Source organism: Narcine bancroftii, chromosome 1 (genome assembly GCF_036971445.1).
Source record: "Narcine bancroftii isolate sNarBan1 chromosome 1, sNarBan1.hap1, whole genome shotgun sequence".
In the NCBI taxonomy this organism is placed as follows: Eukaryota; Metazoa; Chordata; class Chondrichthyes; order Torpediniformes; family Narcinidae; genus Narcine; species Narcine bancroftii.
This window is the reverse complement of record NC_091469.1, coordinates 408,868,487-408,895,452: the sequence shown is the minus strand read 5'-3', so window position 1 is coordinate 408,895,452 and position 26,966 is coordinate 408,868,487. Positions and strand designations below refer to the sequence as shown.

At 41.5% G+C, this 26,966-nt stretch overlaps 1 protein-coding gene across 7 annotated transcripts in view; it reads left to right on the top strand.

The window, feature by feature from the left end:
* The window catches only part of hycc1 (hyccin PI4KA lipid kinase complex subunit 1), a 152,273-nt gene that overhangs the window by 77,901 nt on the left and 47,406 nt on the right, over positions 1-26,966 (top strand). For 6 of the 7 annotated variants that reach the window (XM_069913881.1, XM_069913878.1, XM_069913877.1 and 3 more), the window contains 5 exons: positions 3,518-3,597; positions 12,951-13,052; positions 16,318-16,497; positions 21,751-21,831; positions 26,611-26,726. In XM_069913881.1, the coding sequence (XP_069769982.1) occupies positions 3,547-3,597; positions 12,951-13,052; positions 16,318-16,497; positions 21,751-21,831; positions 26,611-26,726 (530 nt within the window). In that variant the 5' untranslated portion in view covers positions 3,518-3,546. Of the gene's footprint in view, positions 1-3,517; positions 3,598-12,788; positions 12,848-12,950; positions 13,053-16,317; positions 16,498-21,750; positions 21,832-26,610; positions 26,727-26,966 lie in introns of those variants that run through there. The other variant, XM_069913882.1, reaches the window with a different exon arrangement.

Below are 26,966 nucleotides of genomic sequence, written 5' to 3'. Positions count from 1 at the left end.
AATCCAGAATTGATCTTTCTGTGAGCCCTTTGCAGAAAGGGTACTAATGGACAGCATTACTTCAACAAGACAATGGTCAAGCATTTTATGCCATCAGTTCAATTAACACCTACTTGTGAAAGGTGCTTACATTCTCCAGAGATCTTGCAATGTGAATTCTTCAGTCTTTCAAACAAGATCTGTTATAAAATGTGTGAATGTATCTGACCTACTCTAAATCTTATAAATTCTCCCCAAATATTAATATTAGGCTTCTTCAGGTGCATTCTCCGCTAAGAATGCGCCTGAAGAAGCAGAAACGTCCCTTTAAATTGCAGTTCAGATGCAGTGTTGAAAGCGTAGCGCTGGCCACCTGAAAGGACAGCTGCGCCGGGATGCACATCTGAGCGCATTCCGGCTCCTGTCCCTTGGGCTGTCAATTCAGGCTGGCTGGATGTCAGCTGGGACAGCCAGCGCAGGCTATCAGCACAGGATGTCCCACATGGGACGTCCCCACACTGATTCTGCTGCCCCACTCTCTCCCCACTCACGAATTCAATCCCCACATTGTGGAGCGGCTGGCGCGGGCTGTCCCCACACTGTCTGGTGGCCCCACACTGATCCCACTGGCGCATTCTCTCCCCACTCACAGGGCTGGAGCGGTTGGCGGGGGAGAAGGCCGGAGCACCGGTGGGTGAGTACGGTGACTAGAGTACCGGTGGGAGGGGAGGAGGCTGGAGCACCAGCAGGTGAGTATGGGGGCTGGAGTGGCTGGTGGGGAAGGTGGCTGGAGCACTGGTGGGGGAGAAGGAGGCTGGAGCGGCCGGCGGGTGAGTACAGGGGCTGGAGGGGCCGTTGGGGGAGAAGCAGGCGCTCGAGTCGGGTACCAGTATTGTTTCGGCCAGCCCCCTTCTCCCCCACCGGCCACTTCAGCCACCTTCTCCCCACTCCCGAAATCAGTCACAATTAAATATGAAAAAGAATAAGCCCAAGAGACTTCACTAATGGATTGTTGTTTACAAAAAGGCAACAGATGAAAGAGCTTGTCAGAGCCGCAGAGAGTCTGGAGAGGAACTTGCTGTTCTAAGAGGGTCCTGTGATTTTGCAAGCAGAGAGAGTCAAACAGACTTTCTCTCAGAGAGGGACATACACACACACACACACACACACACACACACACACACACACACACACACACACACACACACACACACACACACACACACACACCAGTTCTATGACAAGCTGGCAAGCTTGTGGAAAACCCCATTTGGAAGACAGGCTGTGAGTTCTTACTTCAGCCTGGTCAAAGCCCTTGTGATTCATGCAAGAGGAGAGGATTGGCTGTCTAATGTTTAACTTGGAATAAGAGAAACAAAAAGGCGTGACCTGAAAGAGAGGTTATCATCTGGAGGACCCTGAGGGGGCAAGTTTCTTCAGCAAGATACTGAAGTGGCATACAACATACAACAAATCTTTGAAAACTGACAAGAACCTTCCTGAGCGGTAACCATTTACCCTTCTAGCACCAAAGCCTGGTGAATTTTATAAATGTTAAATTCTGTGCACAGTATAAGAATTGCCTGCAACCAGTGAACTTGGAGGAATGAGAAGTGAGATTGGACTGTGAACCAATGAACGTTTCTCAATTTACACACACATTACATACATGTGCACTTAGAATTAGAAGGGGGTTAAGTTAGGTTCGTTAAGTCAATAGTGATAAGTTAAAGTGTGATTCTGTTTTCATGTTTAAAGATAATTAAAAGCAACTTTTGTTTAAGTAACCATTTGTCTTGATGAATATCTATTGCTGTTGGGTTTTGTGGTCCTCTGGGCTCATAACACTATAAATAGATATAGTTAATATAAACAGACTTTTTCCACTGCGGTTGGGTGAGACAAAAACTAGAGGTCCTCGGTTAAGGGTAAACGATAAAATATGTAAGCAGAACATTAAGTGAAACTTCTTCACTCAGAGGGTGGTGAGGGTGTAGAACGAGCTACTTGTGAAAGTGGTGGATGCGGGTTCAATTTTGGCATTTAAATGAATATTGGATAGGTACATTGATGCGATATGTATGAAGAGCTATGGTCCAGTAGAGTCTGATGGAACTAGGTGGAATAAATAGAATGGACTAGATGGGCCAAAGGTTCTGTTTCTGTGCTGTAGTGTTATGATAAATAAAAAACAGTTAAAATGTGGACTTTCCATATAGTTTCAGAAGTCTCTTATTACATCGTACACCAATCATACACCAATCTGAGTTTTTTTTTTAAACATTTCAAATCCAAGTCAATGTTGTCATACACTTGTGCTTGGAAGCTATGAGGGCAAAGAGCTACAAAAAAGTGCCGCAGGTCAGAAGCAGATGAAACTTGTTTTCTACACAAACATCCAATAATGTATTTGGATGCAAGTGTTAATTTTTTAATACTTTGAAATTCAGATAAATTTAATTGTAAGATTATTGTTGAAATTGGACTTGCTCACTCATTGTATTCAAAATGAACTCTGGGGAAATAATGACCTGGCTTTTTTTGGTTCTCCAACTGCCAACATTCAAACTTTTCTGCCACACATAATTAAACCAACCTACAGAATGCTGAATATGTTCTTCACTGGACTTCCTAAAGAATGCAGAAACATAGCTCAATTTTCCTGAGATTTTCCCAATAGTTTAACTTGCAGCTAGCTGAGGGAGTGTGTGGGAAGACTGATCTTTTAACTTTTAAGGGACTCACAGAGCTGCAGACTAAGATTTGTACAAAAAAGATGGAAATTTCTATTCATTTGGTGCTTGACTATTCTGGTGCTAAAGTTTGGGACTGTATGAGTATTGAATCTGAAAAACCATTTGGCCTATTTCTCTATACACGTTTTCATGGGTGGACTGTGCATACCGCAGGAGCATTCATTGCTATTAAAATTTGCCCACTTCAGTCAATCTACTGTAGCCTCTGGGATATTGCTTGGTAGCCAGAAAATTTACTGATTTATAGAGGAGCCCCATTTGAACTTCCATTGATTTTAAAAAGTGTTCAGACTGTCCCTTGTTATGAATGACTGAATGATGGATAATTGTGATGAGAACAAGATTCCATCACATTAAATTCAAAACTTGTACGTACACAAGTTAATGCCTATGAACGGTGGAACTAGTTTCCTCCTTCTCTCTTGTTCAGCATTTAGTAATTGTTCTTGTAACACTTGTGTGATATTAATGCCATTCACTAAAATACTATGGAGGTATGGTTATTATATCAAGAGATTTTTAAGGGTAAATTTGATTTAAGTACTCTATAAAAATGAAAGCAGTTGATTACCCAGGGACACTCTGTACTTCAGTGCTAAACTGATGTTTCTCTAGCATTAATTGCTTTGAGTAATTGAAATTACCTATTTCAGGAGTTTAACTTTTTTTCCATATGTAAGTATCCAATTGTTATGGAATAGAAGGATAGCCTATATTTTAATGTAAAATGGTAAATTATGATTTCTGATCCTGTGATAATTGTGGCATATGCCCTTTTAAAGGTTGAATCCAGTGGAACAGATGTGAGAAGATGTTGGGAGCAGACAAAGGGGTGGTGGAGGAATGGCTGTCAGAATTTAAGGTATGCTTTCCACTGCTTAAAGCAGCATCATTTAAAATTGAAACAAGCTGGCTATTTTGGGTAGTACAATTTGTTCATCGAGTATATTCTTTCTTTTCCTTGGCTTGGCTTCGCGGACCAAGATTAATGGAGGGGTAATGTCCACGTCAGCTGCAGGCTCGTTTGTGGCTGACAAGTCCGATGCGGGACAGGCAGACACGGTTGCAGTGGTTGCAAGGGAAAATTGGTTGGTTGGGGTTGGGTGTTGGGTTTTTCCTCCTTTGTCTTTTGTCAGTGAGGTGGGCTCTGCGGTCTTCTTCAAAGGAGGTTGCTTCCCGCCGAACTGTGAGGCGCCAAGATGCATGGTTTGAAGCGATATCAGCCCACTGGCGGTGGTCAATGTAGCAGGCACCAAGAGATTTCTTTAGGCAGTCCTTGTACCTCTTCTTTGGTGCACCTCTGTCTCGGTGGCCAGTGGAGAGCTCGCCATATAACACGATCTTGGGAAGGCGATCTTGGGGAGACGTGACCTACCCAGCACAGTTGGATTTTCAGCAATGTGGATTTGATGCTGTCGGCCTCAGCCATCTCGAGTACTTCGATGTTGGTGATGAAGTCGCTCCAATGAATGTTGAGGATGGAGTGGAGACAACGCTGGTGGAAGCGTTCTAGGAGCCGTAGGTGATGCCGGTAGAGGACCCATGGTTCGGAGCCGAACAGGAGTGTGGGTATGACAACGGCTCTGTATACGCTAATCTTTGTGAGATTATACAGTTGGTTGTTTTTCCAGACTCTTTTGTGTAGTCTTCCAAAGGTGCTATTTGCCTTGGCGAGTCTGTTGTCTATCTCGTTGTTGATCCTTGCATCCGATGAAATGGTGCAGCCAAGATAGGTAAACTGGTTGACCGTTTTGAGTACTGTGTGCCTGATGGAGATGTGTGGGGGCTGGTAGTCATGGTGGGGAGCTGGCTGATGGTGGACCTCAGTTTTCTTCAGGCTGACTTCCAGGCCAAACATTTTGGCAGTTTCTGCAAAACAGGACGTCAAGCGCTGAAGAGCTGGCTCTGAATGGGCAACAACTAAAGCGGCATCATCTGCAAAGAGTAGTTCACGGACAAGTTGCTCTTGTGTCTTGGTGTGAGCTTGCAGGCGCCTCAGATTGAAGAGACTGCCATCCGTGCGGTACCGGATGTAAACAGCGTCTCTACATCACCTTTGTTGACCTCACCAAAGTCTTCGACACCATGAGTAGGAAAGGGCTTTGGCAAATACTAGAGTGCCTCGGATGCCCCCCAAAGTTCCTCAACATGGTTATCCAACTGCACGAAAACCAACAAGGTCGGGTCAGATACAGCAATAAGCTCTCTGAACCCTTCTCCATTAACAATGGCGTGAATTGTCGCACCAACCCTCTTTTCAATCTTCTTCAGCGTGATGCTGAAACAAGCCATGAAAGACCTCAACAATCGAGTATATAAGAACATAAGAAATAGGAGCAAGAGTAGGCCATCCGGCCTGTCAAGCCTGCTCTGCCATTCAATAAGATCATGGCTGATCTGATCATTGACTCAACTCCACCTACTTGCCTTCTCCCCATATCCCTTAATTCCTTTTTTTATGTTGTTACGGGTTATATTACATTTTATATTGTGTTAATATGTCTTTAAAAGAGATTGTGGGGGTTCAGTATAGGTCTCTTCACAAACAGAGTAACAAAACACATCTCATTTAAAATGCAAGAGCTTTGGCTGAAGCTGGACATTCAGGGGCCATTGATTTTGCAGACAATGGAACTACTTTGCGAAAGAACTTCAAAAGCAGGAGCAAATGGAAGAGTCTGGGCTCAAGTGCTGATAATGATCTTTCAAGGATTTGGTTTGGAGCCCTGCAAGGAGTTCTGGTTTTTACAAGCAGAGAGAGAGAGGATTCTCTGTCCAAACAGGATTTCTCTTTTAGAGAGAGATAGAGAGGTCAGTTCTGCAGTAGCTTTTGGAGGCTGCAACATGGCAAGCTGACAGGCTTGTTGAAAACTCCATTTGGAAGGTGGGTTGTGAGTTCTGAGTTCAGCCCGTTGAAAACACTTGTAATCCTTACAAGAGGAAATGGCTGCCTAGAGTGTTTCTCTTGAAATAGAGAAGAAGTTATTATTTGGAAAACGCATGATGGGACACGGTATAAAAATTGCCTGATACTGGTGAACTTGGAGGAGTGAGAAGTGAGATTGGATTGTGAATCAAAGAACTTTACTGAACATATATACATTACATACACATGCGCTTAGAATTAGAAGGGGGTTAAGTTAGATTAAGTTAATAGTAATAAGTTAAAGTTTGATCCTGCTTTTATGTTTAAAGAAAATTAAAAGCTTTTGTCTTGGTGAATTTCTATTGTTGCTGGGTTTTGGAGTCCTCTGGGCTCGTAACAATGTAAAAATCTATCTAATTAAACCTTAAATATGTTTAATCAAGTAGCCTTAACTGCTTCCCTAGGCAGAGAATTCCACAGATTCACTACTCATCGGGAAAAACAGTTTTTCCTCATCTCCATCTTAAATCTACTCCCCTGAATCTTGAGGCTGTGTCCCCTAGCTCTGGTTTCACCTACCAATGAAAACAATTTTCCTGCCTCGATCTTTCATAATTTTATATGTTTCTATAAGATCTCCTCTTATTCTTCTGAATTCGAATGAATGTAATCTTCAAAGTTCAACCCTCTTGTCTCCGAAATTAACCTGGTGAACCTCCAAGGCCAGTATATTCTTCTTCGGGTATGGAGACCAGAACTGTACACAGTTACTCCAGGTGCAGCCTCACCAGTGCCTTGTACAGTTGCAGCATGATCTCCCTGCTCTTGAATTCAATTCCTCTTGCAATGAAGGCCAATATTTCATTTGCCGCCTTAATAACCTGTTGTATCTGCAACCCAACCTTTTGTGACTCGTGCATAAGCACTCCCAAGTCCTTCAACACTATAGCATGCTGCAGTTTTTCACTATTTAAATAATAATCTGCTTTTGTATTTTTCCTAGCAAACTCCCCCCCCCCACCCCCACCCCACCCCATGCACCCACCCTCCTCTCCTCCCCCGCCCCCCCCACACTCTGCCCCATCCACCCCACACCTTAAAATTGAAAAGTTGCTTTGGGAGATGGAAAATTCTAGCAATATTTACTCCATGCACAGGTGATGCCAAAACAGTCTTGTCACAACGTGTACGTTTGAAAATAAGTGTCAAGATAATAGTCCATGAATGGGCTATTATCTTGTACACTTATTATCATAATTTGATTACTTAAGCAGAGTGCTCTGGGTTTTTCTACTCAACGTCCAAGAGCTGATACTCATTTCTTTACAATTTATTTGTTGGTGACTGTGTTTAGTTGGAGGGGTTAGATTACTATGGGTTTTTTCCTTTCTTTTTTCTTGTTTTTTTTTCTACAACTCAAAGAGACTGGTCTATTTAGATAATTACAGTGTACATCTCTGCGGCGATGTACATGCTTGTCATGTGCGGTCGGTGGGGCAGCCGCGGCAAGGATGGGATCACGGGACCATCTCTTTCGGTCCAGACCAGAAGGTTGCATACGCACTTGGGTCATTGGGAAGCAAGTGCCTGGACATTAGGGGCAGGACCTAGATCGGGCTTAAAGGCTGCAGCGCGAGATTTAAAATAAAACAGTTGTGACACCGGAGCTCACAGCCTGTTGTCTCAGTCAATTTGCTGTGCTCACTCACAACACGCTACATTGGTGACCCTGACGAGTCTCCACGTCCTGAAGACTCGAAGCAATGGAAGAAGCAGCTGTAGGTGCTGTCGTTTTGAAGCTGCCAACTTTCTGGACGAACAGTCCCTGTGCTTGGTTCGGTCCAGCGGAGGCCCAGTTCCAGATCAAACGGATAACTTCCGATTTGACGATATACTTCTACGTCGTCCGCTCACTCTACCAGGAAGCTGCCTCATGAGTTGATGACCTCATTCAAGCACTGCCAGAAGAAGGCAAATACATGGCTCTGAAAAACCTCCTCATTAGCACGTACGGTCTCTAATGATGCGAGCGAGCAGCCAATGTCCTTCACTTGGATGGCCTAGATGATAGGACCCCCCTCTTCCCTTATGGACGAGATGCTCACACTGGTGGAAGGGAACAAGCCCTCCCTCATGTTCGAGCAGGTGTTTCTCGAGCAGATGTGTGAGGACATCAGGCCCCTCTTGGCCGATGCAGACTTTAGTGACCCACGCAAGGTTGTGGCGCCTGCAGATGTTCTCTACTGTTCGAAATGTGAAGCCATAGACTCTGTCAATCATGTCTTGTGGCCACCACCGGGGACAACTCCCAAGTCTAGTCCACCACGTGAGCAGGCCCAACCCTGTTAGAGGATGGAGAGGTCTGATTCCAAATGGTGTTTCTATCATCAACGTTGGGGGCCGTCCACCCACAGATGCCTCCAGTCATTTTCGTTCCTGGGAAACGATGTGGCCATCCGTCGTTAGTGGCGGCAGCGGCTAGCCGACCAAATGCCTTTTCCATGTCTAGGACAGCATCTCAGGCTGCAGGTTCCTTGTGAACACGGGGGCGGAGATTAGCGTCATGCCCCCTACAGCACTCAAGACGTACATGAGACCACATGCTTCGGGCAGCCAATAGGACTGCCCTCAGAACCTTTGGAAAAAGGTGGATTCCTATACGTTTCAGCAACAGCATATTCCAGTGCTCCTTCACTCTCACTTCAGTGGACAAACCCCTACTCAGAGCAGATTTCTGCCGGGCCCACTCCCTACTCGTCGACCTCCAGGGCAGACAACTTCTCCATGCTGAGACTTCGGGAAGTCCAATGAATCGTCCACCTAACCCGCTTCCATGGAGACCAACACAGCCAGTATAGCCACCTCCTTTCAGACTTTCCCTCCATTTTTCGCCCACAGTTCATGGCAGCCATGCCTAAACATGGAGTCCAACACCTTATTACTACCACTGCATTCACGTGCTCGCTGCCTGGCCCCAGACAAACTCAATGTCACCAAGGAAGAGTTTAGGCACATGGAGGAGATGGGCATCATCCATCATTCCATTAGTCCATGTGCCTCACCCCTCCACTTGGTGCCAAAGTCTAATGGCAGCTGGAGGCCCTGCAGCGATTACAGATGTATCAATGACACAATGACACCGGACCGCAACCCAACCCCCATATCCAAGATTTTGCACCGAATCTTCATGGCTTAAAGCTTTTCTCCAAAGTCTACCTAATCCAAGGATACCGTCAGATCCCCATGCACCCAGATGTCGTCCAAAAGACCGCTATCATCACCCTGTTCGGCCTGTTTGAGTTCCAATGCATGCCATTTGGTTTGAAAAATGCAGCACAAACCTTTCAGTGCCTCATGGACGCACTCGGGAGAGACCTGCCTTTCCTGTTTATCTACCTCGATGACATCCTGGTAACCAGCAGCTCGCCTGCAGAACACATGACGCATCTCCACCAGCTGTTCACTTGACTCGCACAGTTCAGCCAAACCATTAATCCAGAGAAGTGCCAGTTGAGCCTCACAGAAATAGACTTTCTGGGCCACAAGATCACGCCAGCTGGCGCCACCCCATCACCAGACAAAGTTGATGCTATCCGGCAGTTCGCCAGACCAACAACACTGATGGGCCTTCAAGAATTTGTGGGCATGGTAAATTTCTACAACAGGTTCACCCCTGCAGCAACCAAGATTATGCGCCCTCTCTTCACGTTGATCTTGGGCCCGTCAAAGGAGCTTGAATGGACAGAGGAGGCAAACAGTGCATTTGAACAGACTAAAGAAGCTCTGGCCCACGCTACGATTCTGGTACGCCCACAGATGGATGTACCAACAACACTTGCAGCCATGGGCGCTGTCCTGGAACAGTTTGTTGATGACACATGGCAACCCCTCGATTTCTTCAGTCAACACCTGTGACCAGCCGAATTGAAGTACAGCGCATTTGATAGTGAGCTACTCACCCTCTACCTGGCCATCTGCCACTTCAGTTACTTCCTGGAGGGGGCGCCCATTCCCTGTCTATACCTACCACAAGCTGCTTACTTTTCCCTTCACAAAGTCCTCCAACCCATGGTCTGCTCAACAACAGAGACGCTTACCTTACATCTCTGAGTTCACCACTGCTATCCGACTTCTGTCCAGAAAGCACGATGTGGTTGCTGACGCACTTTCAGACTGGCAGTCAGCGCCATGTCACAGGGCATCGACTACTATGATCTGGTTCAGGCATAACGGAACAACTCAGAGATACTCCGCTTCAGGGACCTCCTGCTTGATGCCGACGGCACCACGCTCCTCTGTGATGTTTTCACTGGCCAGCCCTGCCTTCTCATTTCTGCCGACGGTTTATCGCACCCCTCCATCCGCACAACAGTGCAACTAGTATCCACAAAATTTGTATGGCACGGCCTGTGTAAACAGGTCACAGGGTGGACAAAAAACCGCACAGACTACCTGACATCCAAGGTCTAGTGGCACACCAAGCACAAACTCCAACACTTCACCCCATCCTGAAGGTTTCAACACATCCACCTTGACAATCGGACCCCTGCCTGTCTCCCGGGGGTCCCGCTACCTACTCCCAGTGATGGACAGATTCACTCATTGGCCAGAGGCCATACCCATCCTGGACTCCTCCTTAGAGACATACGCCAGTGCTTTCCTCGCCACCTGGGTCTCCTGCTTTGGTGTCCTGGCAGACATTACAACCAACCTGGGAGCACAATTCACTTCTCCCCTGTGGACACAACTCTCCATATTTCTGGGCACCCAACTGCACTGGACCACACCTTACCACCCTCAAGCCAATGGACTAGTTGAGTGTTTCCACCGCCACCTTAAATCAGCGCTGATGGTATGCCTCGATAAGCCCAACTGGGTGGACGAGCTGCCCTGGGTTCTCCTGGATATTCGCACAGCTCCAAAGGATGACCTTGGTTGAAATAGTCTATGGAGAGACCATCACAGTGCCTGGACAATTCCTCTCTTCAGCAACCAAGCACAATGCCAATACTGCCATTGTCCTTGAGAAGCTGCGTGCAAACTGGGCTCTATCGCACCGCCCCGCCATTGTGACATGGTCAACTGCCCTGCAACTATCTCCCGGGCTTGTCTTCCTGTGAGTATGTGTTTGTGCACAGGGGCACACACAGGACTCCCCTTCAGTGACCTTATGAAGGCCCACATAGGGTGCTACACAGGAATGCTTCAACGTTCATCCTTGACATTGGGGGAAAGGAGGAGTTATTCACGCTGGACCATTTAAAACCAACACATGTGGACTTGTCCCAGCCAGTACAGATTCTCCCACCAGTGTGTAGAGGTCGGCCTCTAAAACAGCACACCTCTCCCTCGATGCATCCCGAAATTATCAGTGCTGGTTCTGGGGCAGGGGTTGTGTGGCGACGCACATGCTTGTATTGGCGAACTGGCCCTGCATGTCACACGCGGTTGGCGGGACAGCCACGCCAAGGTTGGCATAGTGGGACTGTCTCTTCCGGTTCAGACCAGATGGTCGCGCACGTGCTTGCATCATTGGGACACAAGTGCCGGGACGTTAAGGGGCGGGACCTAGATCGGGCTTAAAGGCTGCACCGCAAGATTCAAAATAAAGCAATTGTGATACCGGGAGCTCAGAGGCTGTGGTCTCAGTCTCTTCGCTGCACTCGCTCACAACACATTACATCTCAATATTAAAATATGAGGTGAAATTCTCAAAAGGATTTCCCACTTTTTATGAGAATTATACAAGACAATGGATTTATATTCTGTATTGCATTATATAAAGCTATATGATTTTTCTTTCTTTGGCTTGGCTTCGCGGACGAAGATTTATGGAGATTAATTAATATCTAAATAATATATACAAGTAATAGTTCTATCAAATTAATAAAAATATTTTAAAAAGAAAATAAGTTTGCAAAAGTTTTGGATGTTTTATACCCAGAAAGAAACTCATCTCAGCTGCTGATGCTTTTCTTTGCTATAATTAGAAGAGTGTCAACTGTTGAAAGGTGGAAATTCACTGACCTGCCTTGGTGAGGAGAGATGCTGCAGCAGAAATTGAAAGTGGTCCTAGATTTTCTGCAAGGTGATTGCTGCCAGAAGGGAGCTTCTGTATGTCAGACGGAGAAGGAAGGGGTGGGGGCAGGTCAGAAATCAAGCCAACACCACCATAATCTGAGGTATTGTGTAAGTCTAGGATGTATGCAATAAATGATCGTGATTGGACCAGAAGGTATAGAGCAGGGTTGGCCAAACCACGGCTTGTGAGCCACATGGGGCTCTTTGACCTTTAATATGCGGCTCGTGGAAAATTTGAATATTCTATAAATTTTGATCCCCCCCCCCCACCCCCCCCTTGCCTGCCTGACTCTTGCTGCCGACCACCACTGGTATAGAGTAACAGCTGAGGTGCTTAAGAAGACATGGGGGCACTTGCCTTCATGATCATGGGTATAAAGAGCATAGAGGTTAAGATTAACTTTGAACATGGTTTAGGTCACTGTGTACATTTCTGTCATTGCACAATAGGGAAAAGGTGGTGGAGAGGATGATGGTTGGGTGGAGCATTTCACTTTGAGGAGGGACTGATTAGGCTGGATTATTTTATTTGGAGTTTTCTTAAATAAGAAACTGCATTGTTATGGAACTTTTGTAATCTTGGGTGAGGACCCTTTCGTTTTGTGGGATGAATTAAAGTGTTATTGCATCTCTCTTATTCGCCCAATAATGTATGATGTTTTTGTACCTCTCCATTGGAACCTCTTTGTGAGAAAATTTGATTGATGCTGGTGCATTTTGTTGCTTTGTCATTTGCTTCTCTCCATAAATACAGATATCATCACAGATTTTTCCAGTTTGTGCTTTCTTCCACTTTATCGAAAAACATTTTTGGAAGGTTGGGAATTAATAATTTATTTTCTCTTTTTAAAAATGTACTACTGATGATCATGTATACTTTTCATATTTTGTTTACTTTGATGATTGTTTGAGTAAAATTAAATTGGAGTCAATGTCTTCTCAATATTGGATATTTTCACTAAACCTTCATTTCATTCCATCAGGATAATGGTTATATTTATAAAGGCAGCTTATCTTCCTTTCAGTTCTAAATTTTGAGTCAAACTATTTCGAGGTATCCTGATAATGGGCAAGTAGGAGACACCAACCAATTTTTTTTCTTTTAGTCATTGTAATGAAACCACACATTTTAGATGTACTACTAAAGAAGTTTACTCTATATTAGGTACAGTATTAACCTTGACAATTATTCAGAAACATTTTTTATATTTTTAAAAAGTTGCTGTATATTATATTTACTAATTTTTTAAAATAAATTTCAAATTCAGACTCTTCCTGAGACCTCCATGTCCAGCTATGCTTCAAGTTTGAAAGGCAAGAGAACTCTGGTTTCGGAATTGTACACAGTCATCAGTGAATCACGTAGTGAGGTAGGAATGAAAATACAATAAAGTATAGTCTGGATTCTGTTGCTTCTAATTGCTACATCTTTTAAAATTCTCTCTTCTCTTTTAATTTCATCAATGACTATTTTGTAGAGGATCTTCTGTAAAAGAGTACAAATTGGAATGGGTCTGTAAATGGGCCAATTGTCTGACATCACATTTATTTTTAATATATTGAGCATACTGTATTTTACCTGTCAAAATGCAGATTTTCATTTACAGATTAAAGATACCTGGCCTTTCTCCTCCTTGTACTTGCTCAATCGTACACATCTTCAGCAATGCGTGCACCAAATATTTGGATGGCTGTCACTAAGATCCAATATCTGATTTAATGGCGTGTAATACATAAAAGTTCTGAAGGAACTCAGAAGGTCACCCAGCATCTATAGGAAGTAAATGGTAAATCAATGTGCCTTTCACCAAGTTATGGCCAAAAAGCAGGTAGTGCCTGAATAAAAAGGAGGAGGAGTGGAAGGAGTAAGTAGCAAAGGAGGAGTATTGACCAACAGGTAAGAGATCAGAAGTAGATATAGATGGGAGGATAGAAGAGAAAAATGCTGAGAAGTGATAGGGGAGGTGGTAACCCTGAATGGAAAGGGAAGGTAACTGGAGGAAAGGAGATAGAGGGATAAGGAAAGAGAGACTTGTGGGTGGGCTTTAACAGAAAGTGGAGAAATCTGTGTTAATGCCATCAGTTGGAGAGTGTCCAGACGGAATATTAGGTGTTGTTTCTCCAATATGTGGGTAGCCTCAAATTGGCAGTGCACAAAGCCATGGATGGACATGTTGATGTGGGAATGGTGTGTGGAATTAAAATGGTTAGCCACTGGGAGATCCTTGTCATTGCAATGGAAAGAGCAAAGGGGCTCAACAATACAAACTCTCAGTCTGCATCCAGTCTCTTGCATGCAGAGGAAGCTGCACCTGGAGCACTGGATGCAGTAGGTGACCTCTGCAGATTCACAAGGGAAGTGTAGTTTCACTTGGACTGTTTGGGGCCCCGAATAGTGATGAGGGAGGAGGTGTGGGCGCAAGTGTAGCATTTGTAGCATTTAGGTACTGAGGGGGCGATTAGTGGGAAGGGATGAGTGGACGATGCTTTTTACTAATACCTTGACGCAGGGCCCAGGCCCTTTATTTCCTATAGATGCTGCATGACCTACTGAGTTTCTCCAGTACTTTTATGTAATGCACTACAGCATCTGCAGACTTTCCTGTTTAACTGGTTTAATGGAGCTCATTTCATTTAGTTTTACTTGTTTTAAAAAAAACTAATCACGGACATAGGCTCTCCAGGAATTGTTGGTGTTTCTTATTCAGTCTGACATTAGCTTTTGCATTCATATTGATGGTATACATTTCTGTCTTTGCTCCGACCTTATTAATTTCACCATTGCCTCAATGCCATTTAAGCTTTAGTTCAGATCAAGTCCTAAATGACTCACTTTTCCTTTGGAACAAGTACCGTCATTATTCTCACTGCCAGATCATGTGTATTTAGTAGCAATTCCTTTCCTTTTCTTTTAACCATTTTGATTGAACCAAACTATTAGTAGCCTAATTCTAAAGAGATGCTGATACTCTATCCTCAATCAATCACAAATGTGGATGATTTCTAGCTGCTTGTCTCCAATTTAGTTGCAGCTGATGTGCTGTTTGCATCCACATAGTTACTACTTAACCAATTATCTTTTGTAATGCTCTTCTGCATACTCCATCCAACCATCTATTGTTCAAAGATTTCATTCATTTTCTAACCTATATCAATTTCTGCTCATTTATTGTCTCTGACCTGGCTGCTCTCAGAGCCTCCAGTTTGAAAACAACCTTTTTACTCTTAAACATCCAGCTCTTTAACCAAGATTTTGTTCACTCCTAATGTTTTCAATTTTAACTACGCCTCCTATTTGTGTGATTGTTTCTGTAAATTGCTTTGGAACACCTTTCGATGTCAAAAATGTTATTTCAAAGGAAATTTTTTCCAATCTGCAATGCCTTGGAGCATTTTAAATTTCACAAGTACAAGTTGAAGCAGCTAGAAATAGCAATGATTTGTCTTCTACTGTTCCTCCCCTGCTCCACCCAAAGAATAAACATGTTTCCACTGCAATTTGTACTACAATAGTCACAACAGGCTTTGAAGGTTCTGCAGTATATTTTTGAGGCAAGCAGACATGTACAGTAAAATTTCCATTATCCAGCACCCACAGGGATCTCAGTTATGTGAATTCTCAGTTGATTGAGACTTACTCTTACAACGCCTAATACACATGAATTAAAACACAAAAGACCGTGCAAACTGTAAAGTAATTTGAAAAAAGAAACCCCAGTTTTGTAGTCTTTAATTATGTAAAGGAAAAAGAATCTCAGGGTTGTATGTGATATCTTGTATGTACTCTGACAATAAATCTGCAATCTAAAGTTCACTTTAATTAAGCAATTTCCATGACTTACAAAATTTAAGTTTGAACCCAATTGCTGGTTCTGTAACAGTGTAGCATTAGCCATTACACAAACTGTACCACCGTCAATTTATTTAACTTCCTCCCCCAAGTTTTCAGATAAAGCCTTACTAATATACTTAATGTTAATAAAAATAGGAAGACGCTTTGGGAGAGTGGCCCCAACAGTGAACGGCATCGACTGGCTCTTCATCCTGTCATACCATCAGTGCAACCCGACTCACCTGCATGCCTGTGCCACGATCAGGCCCTCGGCGCATCCCAATTCACCTCCACGCCAATGTCCCGGTCAGGCCCTCGAGGCAACCAAATTCACCTCCTCGCCGTTGTCTTGGTCAGGCCCTTGAAGAAACCTGACTCATCTCCACACCAGTGTCCCGGTCAGGCCCTGGCGCACCTTATGCTGACAACTTCACTCACTTACGTGCAAGTGGCGACAACAAAAGGAATGTGTGTGTATTGAGGGGCATTGCTAGTTCAGCAGGGCAAACCTGCACGTGTCCAACAAAGTCTCAGTGCTCCCCTGCAGGGTCCATCCGCTCAGTCTTATTGATTTGAATTTATTTAATTATTTCCTCTTTTTTAGCTGGTTGTTTGAGTTTTTGGTTGATTGAATGCTGGATAATGGGGATTTGTCAGTAGCATAACAAAGTACCAGAGTTCTGTAATATGTATATGGCCAGACATTCTTACAGATTTTATTTTAACATTACTGTTGCCATGATGTTAATATTATAATTTTGTTCAGCTCACTTACATTTTCTGGAAATTCTTCTGTATTTTAGTTGTTGGAGCCAGTTTGCCACCAGTTGTTTGAATTTTATCGCAGTGGTGAGTTTGAACTGAAGAAATTCGTATTACAGTTTCTTCCTGAACTCATGTGGAGCTATCTTTCAGTTATATCAACACGGGACATGCACAGTAGTGGGTGCATTGAAGCTCTTCTCTTGGGCATCTACAACTTGGTATGTAATATTAAAAGGCATACAAAACATAATTATATTTCAATATTCAAATTTATTTTGAGGGGTCATAACAGTGTACAACTTTGGTTATTTCTAATTTTCTGTCTAGTTGATAGGGAAAAGGGTAGGGAAGATAAAGAAATGGCCAGGAAAAGTAATGTTGGGAGGAGAAAGTAAAAAATCAGATGGTGCAGTGAGTTTTCGGGTCAATGATAGTGTTAAGAAAATTACAAAGAAAAATAGTGGGCAGAAAAATCAAAAGAAAAGGTTACAGAAGTCACTAGATATTAAAAGGACAAAGAGCATAAGGGCATTTTATCTGAATGCCTGCAGTATTAGAAATAAGGTTAGTGAACTTGAGGTGCAAATCGGTACCCATGCCTATGATTTGGTAGCCATCAAGGAAACATGGCTACAAGGTGACCCTAAATGGGAATTAAACTTTCAAGGGTATCAGGTGGTGCAAAGAGATAGACAGGATGGTAAGGGAGGTGGAGTTGCACTCTTAATCAAAGATGAGCTCCAAGCAATAGTGAGGGATGATATAAGATCAAAAGAGTCCATTTGGGTAGAGATAAAGAATAACAAAGGGAAAAAATTATTGGTGGGTGTTATCTATCGCCCACCAAATAACAATAGTTTAGTGGCACAGAAAATAAATAGAGAGATAAGTGAGGCATGTAATAATGATACGGCAGTAGTCATGGGGGATTTTAACTTCCACGTAGATTGGGAAAATCAAGTTGGTCGTGGGAGTCTGGAAGAGGACTTCATAGAATGTATCCGCGATAGCTTTCTTGAGCAGCATGTTAAGGAGCCAACAAGAGAAAATGCTCTCCTGGATCTAGTGTTGTGCAATGAGATAGGTAGAGTAAATGATGTAATAGTCAGAGACCATCTGGGAAATAGCGATCATAGTATGATTGAATTTCTCATTCAGATGGAAGGGAAAATAGTTAGATCTAAAACTAATATATTATGCTTAAACAGGGGTGACTACCATAGGATGAAGGAGGAATTGGGCAGAGTGGACTGGGAGCACAGGCTAATTGATGAAACAGTTGAGGAACAGTGGAAGATTTTCAAAGAAATATTTTGTAATGCTCAACAAAAATATATTCATGTCAGGAAAAATGGCAGCAAGGGAGGGAAAAATCAACCATGGTTAACAAAGGAAATAAAGGAGAGTGTAAAATTGAAGGCGCAGGTGTATAAAGCTGCAAAGAGCAGTGGGAAACTGGAAGATTGGGAAAACTTTAAGAGACAACAAGGGATTACAAAGCAGGTAATAAGAAATGGAGAAAAAGGATTATGAAAGTAAATTGGCACAAAATATAAAAACAGAAAGCAAAAAATTTTATAAATATATAAAACGGAAAAGGGTGGCCAGAGTTAACATAGGACCCTTGGAGGATGAGAAAAGAAAACTGGAAGCAAAAAATGAGGAAATGGCCGAGGCATTGAACAAATATTTTGTGTCAGTCTTCACGGTGGAAGAAACGTCCAGCATGCCCGAGTGCGGAGTTAGGGATGCGAATGTTGGGGAGGGACTTGATAAAATAGTTGTTACAAAGGAAGTAGTGATGGAGAAACTAATGGTACTAAAGCCAGACAAATCACCTGGTCCTGATGATATGCATCCAAGGGTTCTGAAGGAAATGGCAGAAGTTCTAGTTGATGCATTGGTGGTCATATACCAAAATTCCTTGGATTCTGGGCAGGTCCCGGCAGACTGGAAGACAGCAAATGTCACGCCACTTTTTAAGAAGGGATGTAGGCAGAAGACTGGAAATTATCGGCCAATTAGCTTGACGTCTGTAGTTGGAAAAATGCTTGAAGCCGTCATTAAGGATGAAATAGTGAAACTTTTGGAATGTAAGGGTTCAATCAGGCAGACACAGCATGGTTTTAGAAAGGGAAGATCTTGTTTGACAAACTTGTTAGGATTCTTTTTTTTTGTGTTTTTCCTCTCTGTATTGCAGTTTGTTTACATTTCTTGATTTATTTACATGTGTACTATGTGTACAGATTCTTTTTCCACTACAAACAAGTGATAATTCTGCCTCACCCCCAGGAAAAAGAATCTCATGGTTGTATGTGATAATTTATTCTGCCAATAAATCTGAAATCTTTAAGCCAGTGGTTCTCAACTCTTTTTTCCACCACTCACATACTATCTTAAGTAATCCCTTACTAACCACAGAATGCCTATGGCCTAAGTGCTCTGTAATTTGTAAGGTACCACTTTTTAAATTTTTTTTTATTTTTCACACTATAAACCATACTGACCAAAATACATACAGACATTTTTTCTCTTGAATATATAGTGTCATTTTCTCCCCTTTTTCACCCCTCCCTTCCCTCCCTCCCTCACCCCTCTTCCCATTTATTTAAAGTTCAATCTATAAGATACATTAAACCTGTTAAACAATGTCGTCACTTAATAAAAATAAACAGAAATTTGTGTCTTTTACTTTTACATACTGAGTCAGTTCATTTCGTTGTCTTCTCCTTCTGTCATTTTAGGTGGTGGAGGTTCATGGTAGGATTTCTCTATTGTATTTCATGTACGGTTCCCATATTTGTTCGAATATTGTGATATTATTTCTTAAATTATATGTTATTTTTTCTAATGGAATACATTGATTCATTTCTATGTACCATTGTTGTATTCTCAAGTTGTCTTCTAGTTTCCAGGTTGATATAATACATTTTTTTGCTACAGCTAAGGCTATCATAATAAATCTTTTTTGTGCTCCATCTAAATCAAGTCCAAATTCTTTATTTCTTATATAACTTAGAAGGAAGATCTCTGGGTTTTTTTTTGGTATATTGCTTTTTGTGATTTTATTTAATATCTGGTTTAGATCTTCCCAAAATTTTTTCACTTTCTCACATGTCCAAATTGCATGTATTGTTGTTCCCGTTTCCTTTTTACAGTGAAAACATCTGTCTGATACTGTTGGGTCCCATTTATTTAACTTTTTGGGTCTGATGTATAGCCTGTGTAACCAATTATATTGTATCCTGCGTAACCTCATGTTTATTGTATTTCTCATAGTTCCGGAGCATAGCTTTTCCCATGTTTCATTCTTTATCTTTATGTTTAGATCTTGTTCCCATTTTTGTTTAGGTTTACAGTTAGTTTCCTCATTCTCCTTTTCTTGCAATTTAATGTACATGTTTGTTATAATTTTTTAAATTATCATTGTGTCTGTAATCACATATTCAAAATTGCTTCCTTCTGGTAACCTCAGACTGTTTCCCAATTTGTCCTTCAAGTAGGTTTTCAGTTGGTGGTATGCAAACAATGTATCGTGAGTTATATTATACTTGTCCTTCATTTGTTCAAAAGATAATAATTTATTTCCCGTAAAACAATTTTCTATTCTTTTGATCCCTTTTCTCTCCCATTGTAAGGATTCTTTGAGGATAGAGGGGAACAGGTTGATGTTGTGTATTTGGATTTCCAGAAAGCGTTTGATAAGGTGCCACACAAGAGACTTATCAGTAAGTTACGGGAAAATGGAGTCCGGGGAAGTCTATTGGCATGGATTGAAAATTGGTTGTCTGATAGGAGGCAGAGAGAGAGTCGGGATAAGTGGGAGTTTTTCAGGTTGGCAGAGAGTGGTAAGTGGGGTGCCGCAGGGGTCGGTGCTCGGCCCACAAATGTTCATCATTTGCATTGATGACTTGGAGGAGGGGATAAAATGTGGTATAGCCAAGTTTGCGGATGACACCAAATTGAGTGGAAGAGCAAATTGTAATGAGGATGTGGAGAGCCTGCAGAGGGATATAGTTAAGCTGGATGAGTGGGCAAAGATCTGGCAGATGGAGTACAATGTTAGTAAGTGTGAGGTTATCCACTTTGGCAAGAAAAATAAAAGAGCTGAATATTATTTAAAGGGTGAAAAACTACAGCATGCTGTTATTCAGAGGGACTAGGGAGTGCTTGTGCATGAATCGCAAAATGTTAGGTTGCAGGTGCAGCAGGTTATTAAGAAGGCAAATGGAATATTGGTCTTCATCGCTAGAGGAATTGAATTCAGGAGTAGGGAGGTAATGTTGCAACTGTATAAGGTACTGGTGAGACCGCACCTGGAGTACTGTGTCCAGTTCTGGTCTCCATATTTGAGGAAGGATATACTGGCTTTGGAGATGGTTCAGAGGAGGTTTACTAGGTTGATCCCTGGGATGAAGGGGTTGACTAATGATGAAAGATTAAATCATCTAGGATTGTATTCACTTGAGTTCAGAAGAATGAGAGGAGATCTTATAGAAACATATAGGATTATGAAGGGTATGGATAGGATAGATGTAGGAAGGTTTTTTTGAGCTGGCCGGGGAAACTAAAACGAGAGGACACAGTCTCAAGATTCGGGGGAGTAGATTTAGGACAGAGATGAGGAAAAATAGTTTTTCTCAGAGAGTAGTGAATGTTTGGAATTCTCTATCCAGAGAAGTGGTTGAGGCTTCTTCATTAAATATATTTAAAATTCAGTTAGATAAATTTTTACATGATAGAGGAATTGGGGGCTATGGGGAGAAGGCAGGTAGGTGGAGTTAGGTCACAAATTAGATCAGCCATGATCTTATTGAATGGCGGAGCAGGCTCGATGGGCCATTTTTGGCCTACTCCTGTTCCTATGTTCCTATCATAACTTTGAACATGTATGGTAATCACTCTGATAAATAATTTGCTTTGGAAGTACTGTATCTGATCTGGACAGTCTGAGGTTTTCCTAACAGGAAGTCAAGAATCCAATTGCAGTGGGAGGTGTTTAGACCCAGTAGGCTCAACTTCCCTATCAGATACTGAGGTATGATTGTGTTAAATGCCGAATTAAAGTCAATAAACAGTATTCAAACATGCGTGTCCTTATTTTCCAGGTAGGTGAGGGCTAGATGGAGGGCAGTAGCAATGGCATTGTTGGATCTATATGCAAAATGCAGGGGGTCTAGTTTAAACTCTGCTTGTATAACAATTTCACCATCGAAGTATCAATCTGTTGAATTAACTGCACATCTATTTCAAGCATACCCTAGAAGCTTGATCTTGCTGCAATTACCAATATTTTACACATTTCTAATCATCTTTATACATTGCCTGTCATTTTAGCATCAAATTTAGGGTTGTTTGTTTTAATTAATCACTAAGTGGATAAAATACATAATTTAAGGTAGGTTTTTAGTGTTAGATTTGAATTCCAAAGTGTTACCAAAAGATTTGTGTTTTGATTGTTTTTTTTCCAGGAAATTGTAGATAAAGATGGATGTAGCAAAGTGCAGTCTTTTACTGTCCCATCTCTATCAAAACCTTCAGTGTACCATGAGGTATGGAGCGAGTTTTATTTATTTTGTGTATCAGTGAAATTTGATATTAAAGAAAACATTTTATTCATCTTAAAGGTATTGCATCAAATATTCGTTCGTCTCCTTTGTGATTAAATTTTTGTTTGCCAAAATCAAAAAAGTTAAATTATACTATTTTTCAGACCAAAGGAGTTTTTGCTTCTTAACTAATCACTGTTTAAACGAAATTTTATAAACAAAAATTATTTTTGTTTGAAATTTGCAAAGCAATAAATAAATTGGTCTTTTGAATTTTTGCATTTATTGGTTTGTTGAAAAGTATGGGGAGAAATTGGAATGTGCAATTTGAGTTGATCAACATCATCCTTGCATGCACACTGTTAATACCCTCAAGAACTTTGTATCTTTCACTAAAATCAATTCTAATTATTCTAGAATTTGCTACATAGGCTCAGTCAGTTTAAACTCTGCTTGTATAACAATTTCACCATTGAAGTATCAATCTGTTGAATTAACTGCATATCTATTTCAAGCATACCCTTTATTAGATAGAAAGATTATACCAGGACAGAATGTTCCAGATGGAGTCTCACTATACTCAGAAATGATTGGAATAACAACATATTGTATTTATACAGTTCTGTTAACAGTTAAAAGATGCTTCTTCATTCAGTTAAAACCTGGCAAAAGAATAAAACATTTAATCAAAGATGGAAGTTTTAATAGGTTCTTAAAGTTGAAGAGATTTGGGAAGTAATTCCTGCAGTTGAAATGTAAATTTCTAAAGGCCTCTAAATATTGAATAAGGGAATTGAGAATATATGTCCAGTCAGTTTTGGGAGGACACGTTGATCATTCAATTTAAAGTAGGTGTTTTGATTTCCAAGCTTGTGGTGTTACATTTCCTTTAATGGTTTCATAAGAAATGGAAACCTGTCAAGCTATAATTTTTTTTTAAATCCAAAATTTGTTTCTTAACAAGTAATTTGGTATGTAATTTAGAGGGCTGGATGGGCTAGAGTTCGTTAAATGTGTTCAAGATTGTTTTGTAAATCAATTAGTAGAAGAACCGACTCGGGACGGTGTAATACTAGATCTCCTGTTAGGGAATGAGCTAGGTCAGGTATCGGACATTAATGTTGGAGAACAAATTGGGTCTAGTAATCATAACTCTGTTAGTTTTCGGGTAGTTTTAGGGAAGAGCAAGGAGGGGCCTAAAGTTGAGGTTCTGGATGGAGAAGAGCAAATTTCGAAGGAATAAGAAGGGATTTGGGGAGTATTGAGTGGGACAGGATATTTTCAGGTAAGGATGTAAATGAAAAATGGAGGATATTCAAAAAAGAAATTTTGAGGGTACAGAGTAGCTATGTCCCAGTGAGGATCAAAGGAAAGGCTGGAAGTTATAGGGAGGCTTGGTTTTCGAGGAATATTGGAAATTTGGTTAGGAGAAAAAGGGAGGTGTACAAGAGGTATAAAGAGCAGGGAGCTGAGAGTTTGAAGGAGGACTACAAGGAGTGTAGAAGGAATCTGAAGAAAGAAATTAGAAAGGCCAAAAAAAGGCACGAAGAGGCTTTGGCAGACAGAGTAAAAATAAATCCAAAGGGTTTCTATAGGTTCTTTCTTTGGCTTGGCTTCGCGGACGAAGATTTATGGAGGGGGTAAAAAGTCCACGTCAGCTGCAGGCTCGTTTGTGGCTGACAAGTCCGATGCGGGACAGGCAGACACGATTGCAGCGGTTGCAAGGGAAAATTGGTTGGTTGGGGTAGGGTGTTGGGTTTTTCCTCCTTTGCCTTTTGTCAGTGAGGTGGGCTCTGCGGTCTTCTTCAAAGGAGGTTGCTGCCCGCCAAACTGTGAGGCGCCAAGATGCACGGTTTGAGGCGTTATCAGCCCACTGGCGGTGGTCAATGTGGCAGGCACCAAGAGATTTCTTTAGGCAGTCCTTGTACCTTTTCTTTGGTGCACCTCTGTCTATAGGTACATTAAAAGTAAAAGATTAGTGAGGGATAAAATTGGACCCCTTGTAGATAGCGAAGGTAGGCTGAGTGAGAAGTCAGAGGAAATGGGGAAAATTTTGAATGATTTCTTTGCCTCGGTATTCACTAGGGAAAAAAATATTGAACCAGTTGAAGTAAAGAAAAATAGTGGGGAGGTCATGAAGCATATAAGGATAACTGAGGAGGTAGTGATGGCTGTGTTGAAAAAGATAAAGGTGGATAAATCTCTGGGACCGGACAAAATATTCCCAAGGACATTCAGGGAGGCTTGTGGACAGATAGTGGGGCCATTAACAGATATTTAGGATGTCACTGGTCACGGAGGTAGTGCCAAAGGATTGGAGGGTGATGCGTGTGGTTCCGGTGTTTAAGAAAGGGTCCAAATGTAAACCTGGGAATTATAGGCCCGTGATTCTGACGTCTGTGGTGGGTAAGTTGATGGAAAGTGTTCTGAGGGATGGTATTTACAAATATTTGGAGGTACAGGGATTGATAGGGAGTAATCAGCATGGTTTTGTCAGGGGTAGATCATGCTTGACAAACCTGATTGAGTTTTTTGAGGGGGTTACAAAAAAGGTTGATGAAGGGAAAGCTGTGGATGTTGTCTATTTAGACTTTAGTAAAGCTTTTGACAAAGTTCCCCACAGGAGGTTAGGAAAAAAGGTGGAGGCATTAGGTATAAATAAGGAGGTAGTGAAATGGATTCAGCAATGGTTGGATGGGAGGTGTCAGAGAGAAGTGGTAGAAAATTGTTTGTCCAATTGGAGGCCGGTGACTAGTGGAGTTCCTCAGGGATCGGTCCTCGGTCCACTATTGTTTGTTATATATATATTAACGATCTGGAAGTAGGGGTGGAGAATTGGATAAACAAGTTTATGGATGATACAAAGATTGGTGGTGTTGTGGACAGTGAGGAAGATTACCGTAGATTAAAAGGTGATTTAGGAAGGCTGGAGGTGTGGGCTAAGAAATGGCTGATGGAATTTAATACAGATATGTGTGAGGTGTTACATTTTGGGAAGGCAAATCTAAATAGGTCATATGCATTAAATGGTAGGCTATTGAGATGTGCAGAGCAACAAAGGGATTTAGGAGTGATGGTAAATAGTACCCTCAAGGCTGATACTCAGGTAGATGGTGTGGTGAAGAAGGCATTTGGAATGTTGGCCTTCATAAATCGGATTATTGAATTCAAGAGTAGGGAGGTTATGATGAAATTGTACAAGGCATTGGTGAGGCCAAATTTGGAGTACTGTGTACAGTTTTGGTCACCAAATTATAGGAAAGATATAAACAAAATAGAGAGAATGCAGAGAAGGTTCACGAGAATGTTGACAGGATTTCAAGGTTTGAGTTACAGGGAAAGGTTGTGCAGACTAGGGCTATTTTCTCTGGAGCGTAGACGATTGAGGGGGGACTTGATAGAGGTGTTTAAGATTTTAAAAGGGACAGACAGTAAATGTGGATAGGCTTTTTCAATTAAGAGTGGGGGAGGTTCAAACTAGAGGGCATGGTTTAAGATTGAAGGGGGAAAATTATAAGGGGAACATGAGGGGAAATTTCTTTACGCAGAGGGTGGTGGGGATGTGGAATGAGCTTCTGGCAGACGTGGTTGAGGCGGGATCATTGGTTACATTTAAGGATAGACTGGATAGTTACATGGAGAGGAGAGGACTGGAGGGGTATGGACCGGGTGCTGGTCAGTGGGATTAGGAGGGTGGGGATTTGTTACATCATGGACTAGTAGGGCCGAACTGGCCTGTTCTGTGCTGTAAGTGGTTATATGGTTATATGTTACATATTTTTCTTGACATCCTTGGAGTAGAGATGAGGCAAATTTCAATCAAAATTATTCTTCCTGAATGCACTGTAACAAGTTTGTCTGCAATGTAAAAGTGTAATACTTTTATTGGCCTGATTAAGGATATAGGTCAATAGTTTTTCAATCAGTTTGTTCCTCCAGAGAATCTTACAGGCCTATTGAATATTCCTATGTTTACAATGTGCTAAAAGTGCATATAGCCAAATATAAGGAATCAATGTGTTTGCAGAACCTAATGGAGAATGTTGCTCTGGGTGGGGATAAAAACATTCTAGCCTGCTGGCTAGATAAGATTTGAATCCCTTTTATTAAAAAAAAGTTGTCATTTTCTATTTGTTGAGATATTACAAATTCATTGGACATTTTTAACCCCAGATTAGTAATTTGATGATTCAATTTCTAGTAAACCTGTTATTTCTTGTTTTCATTGGTTTTTTTTAAAAACACACATAATCTCTTGAATGTGCTCAATTACGTTCAATTATATTTTTTAAATGTCTCAGATGTGTTTTTCAAAAATTAAGATCAATTCAATCATCTTCCTACTTTATGATGGAGAATGTTACTGGAACTTGTGAAAATAATCTCATGTTTTTTAATTATTCTGATTTTAAAACCTCTAATCATTTTTTTGGTTTCCTCATGTATACTTAATTAATCCATTTTTAACTCTGTTATACAATGACATTTAACTATATCCAGTCTACAAGATGTTTCTATCCATTCCACCTCAGTAATCAGTAACTGTGGTATTCGTGCCTTCCCCATCCACACTTTCCTGGTGCAAGTTTCTGATCATTTGAGGCTATATTTAACATGGGGCCTAATATTGATATGTCTTTTGCAGCACAGAAACCTGTAAAATATTTTGATATTACATTGCACTACATCAGGACATTGCTCTATAAAAACAATTACTTTTCAATATATCTAATAGATGTTGTTATTTGATTTATGCTTTGTTAATTAACCTTGGTGCTTTAGCCTTCTAGTTTTGGTTCTATGGCACTAACAGAGGGTGCTTTATCTCGACATGGCTTGACGAGAGTTGTACATTCTGGACCTCATTGTCAAAGGGAAACTTTTACAGCACAAAACAGGTAGATTATTAGACTTAAGATTCTAAAATATCGGTGAAACATTAATTTCTTACTGTTAATTATTTATAATGTTATTTTAAAAATAGAATTGTTTCTAAATTTTAATTCAAACTGCTAAGTATTCACTCTTTGCAGGTTTTGAAGATGTTCACAAGACTTAATTCATGAAAATTAAATCAATGTCCAACTCTGAGTTTTTAATGATTAATGGATTGCTTAAAACAAATCCTCACGTTATTG